Raw genomic sequence first — 7,083 nt, forward strand, 5'->3', positions numbered from 1 at the left:
CAATCACATGACTGAGGCAGATTTGGGAGCGAGGGGGTGGAGAAGCCGAGGTTTTTGGTTTTTTTGTTTTTTGTTGTTGTTTTTTTTTTTTTTTCTTTTTTGGGGGTTGGTGAGGATGGGGGAAGTGATGAGGAGGGCAGGAAAGACTGCTGAGCCGGAGGTTTCCAGCTCCTTCGATCCAAATGGCCCCCATGGAAATCTGCACCTAGAGTCCCTTCCAACCGACCCCACCTCCACCCCCAAACACTCAACGGCCCCAGGATGTCCCCGCGGTGACAAACTCAAGCGCCAAGGACTTTGCCAAAATGGCCTTTCTGCTTCAGCGTGGACAGAAGGAAGCGGAGGGAGCACCCTACAAGAGCTCTCCTTCCTGAGGGCTGGGGAGTGCTCAGTTACACAACAGGTGGGAAAGGGGTGACACAGCTCTCCGGATTCTGTCGGGCCACTGGCCCCCGACCCGCTCGAAGTCCGCTCCGGGGACCCTATCTGCGGCCGATCGCTGGGGGGACCGCCACCTGTCCCCCCATCCGCCCTACCTCCCGGCCCCCTGGCACCTGGCCGGCGGTGCCCGCAGCCCCCAGCCCCGCGCGGGGCTCCCCAGACAAGCCCAGCAGGTCGCGCCCCAGGACCGTCGGGGCGCGGAGACCCGTTCCCGCCTGGCCTACCCGGCCCGAGAGCACACGTACTGCTATAGAGGGTGTCGATCCAGGAGAGACGCGGCAGGCCCCGGTGGCTGAGCGGCTCCATGCCCGCGGCTCGGCGCGGCGGCGGCGGCGGCGGCTCCGTCAGATCGGAAACCCGACCCTCATCGCACAACAAAGGAGGGAGGGCGCGGGCGGCGGGCGGGCCGGCCGGCGGGGAGCCGGGAGGGGCGGCCAGCCCCGGAGGCCGAAGTTGCCGGGCGCGGGGTGGAGGCGGGGGGAGGCAGGGAAACAGGTAGCAGGGAGGAGCGAGGCGGAGCTGCGGGAAGAGGAGGGGAGGGCGGGCGAGCGCAAGCGAGCGCCCCCGGGAGCCCTTCCGGCCACTGCGGCCCCGGCAAGCCCCGCTGCGGATCCCCGAGCGGCGGCCCCGCAGCCCGCCCGCAGACTAGCAACTTCCCCGGGGCTGCGCGGCGGCCAGGGACGGGGGGCGGGGGCCGCGACCAATCGGCGCTAGGCTCCCGCGCCCCCTCCCCCGCCGCAGCACGCCTCCAGACCCGGTCGGGGGTGTGGGGAGCAGCCCCAGTCCCCTCGGACGGCCAGGCGAGAGGGGCTCCAGCGGGTGACCGAGGAGTGGTCCCGCGGGGGGGGTCTCCGGGCTGCGGCGGAGGCCCAGGCGCCTCTTCCTCCCCTCGCTGGGCTCAGCCGAATTCTGGCAGCCCGCAGACTAAGTGCCGCGGGGAGACCTATGGGCCCCGCAGGGGTGACATCACCTGCCACCCCAGGATCTCTAAGCGCAGTTTCTGGGGCTGGTGCGGCCGTCAGGCCCCTCCCCTAGGCAAGCCTGGGGGGGCGGCGCGGACCGGGTTAAGGAAAGCCTTGGCCGCCGGGACACTCCTTCCAAACCTTAATTACCTCATCTGTTTAAACACCCTTGACCTAAACGCCGGCCGTTCTGCCCAACACACCAGAGGGCAGCGGCTGGAGAAAGTCAGGGGGCTGGGGGTCGACGAGGGTCAGTGGAGAACACACTGGAGACAGGAGAGACTCCAGGGTCTTCACTGGGTTCCCCAGGAGACTTCCTTGGGGACCTACAGTTGCAGCCCAGGAGGCATACCTTGCATGCATAATCACATACAAGCTGAGAGAAGTCTGGGGGCAAGGTGGCTCTGTGAATAGAACCTTTAGAAATGAAATTCCTGGTAAGATCTCCCAAGAGCAGTGAAGAGTCTGTTGAGGGGGCTTTATGCCCATCTCCCGGGACCCAAAGCAACTTTTCTGCAGATTTGGTCCTCTAGGCCTCCTCTGGCCAAAGGACTCTGAAGGGCTGGGGAGGGAGGAGAGGGAAGGGAGGGTGGGCAAGGGCAGGGGCCACTGAAGCTCCTCTCCTGAACCCAAGAGAAGGGAAGCAGAAGGCTCCATGGGACTCAGCTCTCCTTGGACCCACCCAAATGGCGGCAGGGCTCCGCATCCTCCCAAACAACCACAGATCCAGTTCTTCTTCTTCTTCTTTTTTTTTTTTTTTAAAGATTTTTTTTTTTTTTTTTTTTTTTTTTAGATCCAGTTCTTCTTGAGGGGAGGAGCAGACCCTCACCCACAATGCTGAAAGGAAGCGTGCAACCAGCCCCAGCTGGGGTAGAGGCCTCCAACTCACAGCAGGTGAGGTGAGCCCCCGTAGGTGCAGGGGGGAGGGCATGGAAAGCCTTCATAGGTGGCTCCAGTGGGTGTTTTTCCACTGTGAGGTAACACTGGCCCCTCCCCACATTCACTCAGCTCGCCCCCAACTCAACTCTCCTGGCTCAGACTCTGACTCTGTCTCTTGAGGCCCCTCCCTGCTCAGCTGTCACCCTCCCACCATCCCTGACTTGCACACAAGACTGGGAGGACCAAGCAGGCACCTGGAGCTTGGCAGAGGGGGGGTGGTGTGCATCTCCAATGAGATGCTCCAGAAATAGAGCCGGGATGGGAGAGGAAGCAAACGGGCTCTCAGAGGAACCAGAGGGAGGATGGTGAGGGTGGAGGAGCGGAGAGGGGCCCAGAGCCTCTCCTTCCACGTGGGACTCTCAGAAGGCACGGAACCCAGAAGAAAGGTGGCAACAGGAGCGCAGCCCCGGGAGGCAGCACCACGGGCCCCTCCCCAATAATAACCAGCACCACTGAGGCAGCCTGGGCTCTTTCTGTATGCTGCAGGGATTTTCCTGATGGCCACATCCGGGCACTCACTGTCAGGAGGCCGGAGATGTATGTTTCTGCGTGAGATACATACATTTGCATACATTTTACATTTTTATCTACAAAGGCTTGAACATGCTATTTTCAGCATTTTCAAGCTAAAATGTTACAGTTGCTCTCCTTAGCATTGCCACAGTTTGCTTTTTTTTTTTTTTTTCCCCTACATTCTGTCCAATCCCATCCTGGACCTCCCACTCCAGAACACAATATAGGGTACAGGGAGAGAATAATCTTGGAGGCAGTAAGGAGGAACGCTTGTGGTAATTAACGGAGATGGTCTGCGGAGCACCTGGCTTGGACCCCAGTGCTTTGCTTACAGGACCATCTCACTGTGAACCTCACTGCCATCTCAGCTCCCTGAATTTTCTAGATGAGAAAACGGAGGCACTGAGTAGCCCTCCCAGCCCTCCTCAATCCCCACACACTTGTCTCTCGCACACACATCCCAGGAAAGGGCAGTTACTCCAAGATGCCCTTGAAGCCATTTCTGGTGGCTTTCAGTAGATCGGTTAACACCACACAGCCGGACTCTAATCTTGGCTGGGAGACAAGTGTATGGGCCTTTGAGCACCAGGGTGATTCGAGACTGGAAAAGAAGCCTCCCGATTCCTGGCACCGAGGGTGGGGAGGAGTTTGGGGAGACCCAATACCACACTTGACATTCGAGGAAGGAAGGAGTTAAGGAATCATTCTCCTCTGCATTTTGCCAAAGGTTAAGTGCTCTGCCAGCAACCCCAATCTGTCTGAGCAAGGGAGGGGCTCTCCTGTGGACAGACCGCCCTGATTCTGCGAAGCGTAGATCTGCCTTCAAACCCCAAGGCACTGAATCAGCACCCAACACACTTCATCCTCCAAGCCCACACGAACCATTCTCTATCCAGGTTTTTGGGTGAAATTCTCCACCGTCGCCAGCCCTCCCTAAGCCTGTGCACGAGGCTGCTCTCAGCTCCCTACTGGCCTTGCTGACCACCTGCTCCTGCCTTACCACCCACGCACATAGGGGGGATTGAAGGGTCGGCTGCCTTGACTGTAGCACTGGGCGGTGGATGAGAGGCTGAATGGTAAGGAGATGTATCCCATTCTGAAGGTCAGCGGCCTTGCCCTTAATTCACAGGTGTGCTGCTCACTGCCTTCCCAGCAACCGACTCTCGCTTCTACCAGCCACTTAGCCAGATGGAAAAAGGGTAACTGTGCTTTAAACCAAAACTTGGTGCTACCGCTTTTCTTCCCTCCTCACTTAGCAGCCCAGCTCCACTGTGCACAAGAGGAAGGCCAGGAAGTCCCTGCTTCCTTGATCACCCGGAGGTCACTGCTGGTGAAAAGGATGTCCATGCACCTTTCCCCATGCTGGGGCTGGCAGGGGGCACCAGTGTGCATAGGCTGGAGGTACAGGAGAGGGTGGAGGGCCTCTGCATTCCAATTAAAAAACAAAAACAAAAACCGGACTATGATAGCCAAAAAAACAAGACTTTGTACCGTTCCTGCCAGATCTGCTCTTTAAAAGCTGGAACTGCATTTTTCCTCCCCACTGGGGTATCCAAAGCACTCCGCCCAGTAGATGACTGAGGCTCAGGCAGACTCTAAAGCAGCCATAACCACATTGTGCCCCCAGACCAGACTCTCTGCCCAAAGCCCGACAGACGGGCTTCTAACATTATAGGTTGAATATGTAAAATGAATGACTGCTGACGTTTGCCCAGTGCTTGTTGGGTGTGGGACACTGCTCTATGGGCTTCACGTAGATTATCTCCCTTAATCCTTATAATAAGCTAACAAGACAGGTACTGCTCTTCTCTCCCGTTCCCTAGAAGTAGACAGGCTACGTATCGGCCAGCTAGCAGCTGGTGACACTTAGAAATGATCTGAGATGTGTACAGTCTCTGTATTGGGCTGTGATGAGTGAACAAATGAATGAACAGAATGAAGCTAAACTCGGAGAAAGACATTGAAGCCATAGTAGGAATGCAAGGCAGTGTAATTCCAGAAACCCTACCCACACACCCAACCACCTCCCCACCCCTGCCCACGAGCCCACCAATGATTAAGCAAAAGGAGAGCTGGTTCTCCAAGCCACATCTACCACAACAGGGCCAATGACCCTGGACACAATCTGGATGCAATCAATCCAGTGACCATCTCCTGAACTCCAGTGTCCACTAACCCCACAGCTTCTATGCCTTGGGCCAGTCTCTAGTCTTCCCCAGCTCAGTTTTCAAATCTCTGGGTGGGTGCCCTCATAGATCAGGCAGACAACTTCCAGGCTTCCTACCTGCCTTCGCAGACCATAAACTCTGCTTCCTAGCAGACCTTGCGGGGCTGTTTCTGGCTCCTGGCTTCATTTCCTTTACCTTGGTCCAGTAAAGTGGCACTGTTCCGAGGCTCATTTCACTGCCACCTTGGGCCTAGAAAGCAGGAAATTCCTTAGGCGTCTGCTGGGTCATCACCTCTCAGGGACCCAGGCTTGGCCAGACAGTTCTATCTATCCTTTGTCCTCTCCCTACCTGTCTCTTCCCAGCCTCTTATATTTCCAGAGACAGTGAGATCTATAGACAGCACAGATGAACTCAAAGCCTTCCCCAATTATTTATTTCTCCATCAAAGTTTGTGTCAGCTTGAGTCATAAATAATCTGCAGCCTTGGCAAGATGTAAACCAGAGAACTGCATTCACGCCCTTGTCGCCTCCCTCAGCATGGTGGCCGGGGAGAGGCAGAGTGCCATCCCAGTCTCTGTAGCTGGGAAGCTCCCGGCGTGGCCCCACACAGTTCCCAGAGGCTCTAGGGAAGCCTAGCTCCCCCAGGGCCAGCGGCCACAGTGAGCCTAGCTTCCTGGGCTGAGTAGCTGCCTCAGATTATATTGGGTAAGCTGCAATTTCAGGAGGGTCTCATGCCAAGCCCCTAAAGTGGCCCTCATCCAACTTGGCTCAGATTGTACCCCCCAGAGGTCAACGTGAGAGGCTTCCTGGAGAGCGGATCAGAGGGCTCAACAGTAGGGGGTGGAGCCCCCTTCCTAATTTACTCACCACGGCATCCCCATCAGCGCGTTTGGAAAGAGGCCAGAAGAGACGGAAGGATTCTCTAAGACCCCCAAACCCAGAGACAAAGTTCAGCGGTTCCAAGCTTCCCAGGTCCAAGAGTGCAGCAATGGTGTGCCCCCCCTGGGGTCAGAGCTCCCAGGCCAGCCCCCTGCCCTCTTGTGGCCGCCGCTCCCCTGCAGCTGGCTGTGCGTCTTGTTCTTGCAGCCAGACTTCTGCAGATGCACCCCAGCCCTGTGCTCCTCTGCCAGGAGCTGTGACGCCACCAGCCGGAGCTGGCCCAGTCCCTGTTGGGCCCAGGAATGGTCGCAGGGGCTCAGGACAGGCTGTCAAGGAGACTGGCTCCAAGAGCTGGCAGCTCAGCATTCAAGAAGGCAATGACAAAGGAGCCTCAGAGCCTAGGCGGTGGTGCTTGTCATCAGTGGTCTTGTTTTGGGGTGAACCGGACAAGTTTGCGGTGTGCGGCCGTGTCTCTTTAAGGAGCAGGCCTCTTTAAGGCAAGTTCCCTCTGCAGTCACTCCAGCCACCAGCAGCCCTGCGGAGGACTGCGCCGGGTTGGGGAGGGGGGTGGCTGCTGGACCGAGGGGGAGGTGTCTCCCGAGTGCCATCTGGTGGCCCAACAGAGCAGCAATTCACCCACCAGAAGCGGTCCTGCCAACCTTGGCCACAATCCAACAGAGAAGGCTGGGAAATGCCTGAGCTAAAATCTCAGCTTTGCCCACCAGATTCCGCATGGAGCTGCAGGCGACCATTGTGAGTGACCAGGCTAGGGAAGGCAGGAGGGACTCCCTGTGGGGTCAGGAGACATCAGGAGCCCCTATGAGTAGCCTGGGAAGAATGACCATCCCCCTAAACAAAAGGGTCTCTAAGAGATTCTCAAATGGGATTTTTCCAGTGTCCCAGGCCACCAGCTTCAGACCTAAAGCACAGCTGTGCATACCCTGTGTCCATAAACATGGGAACTGTGGTTCTCCATCAGGGAAAGGGGTAATTGGTACCAGCCCCCAGGAAGTGTTTGCAAATGTGTAGGAGCATCTTATTTATGTATTATTTTTGTAGGAGCATTTTAAAGCTGGAGATGTTAAAGTGTCCCGCAAAATGCAGAACCGTCCCTAAATGTCAACAGCGGTAACTTGTTTGGGCAGAAATAAGGAGGGTTCTTTGGCATGCTCGCTCCCCCT

At 57.2% G+C, this 7,083-nt stretch overlaps 1 protein-coding gene across 1 annotated transcript in view; it reads right to left on the reverse strand.

The window, feature by feature from the left end:
- Positions 1–6,654, reverse strand: part of LOC116862926 (active breakpoint cluster region-related protein-like) — a gene marked incomplete at its 3' end in the record, with an annotated part of 80,627 nt that extends 73,973 nt beyond the window's left edge. The window contains exons 1-3 of the mRNA XM_032850376.1: positions 6,625–6,654; positions 6,058–6,189; positions 687–1,086 (exon numbers count right to left, since the gene is read on the reverse strand). Of these exons, the coding sequence (XP_032706267.1) occupies positions 687–1,086; positions 6,058–6,189; positions 6,625–6,654 (562 nt within the window). The remainder of the gene's footprint in view (positions 1–686; positions 1,087–6,057; positions 6,190–6,624) is intronic.
- Positions 6,655–7,083: the final 429 nt, after the last annotated feature.

This window comes from Lontra canadensis, unplaced genomic scaffold (genome assembly GCF_010015895.1).
Source record: "Lontra canadensis isolate GAN:19392208 unplaced genomic scaffold, GSC_riverotter_1.0 scaffold391, whole genome shotgun sequence".
Taxonomy (NCBI): domain Eukaryota; kingdom Metazoa; phylum Chordata; class Mammalia; order Carnivora; family Mustelidae; genus Lontra; species Lontra canadensis.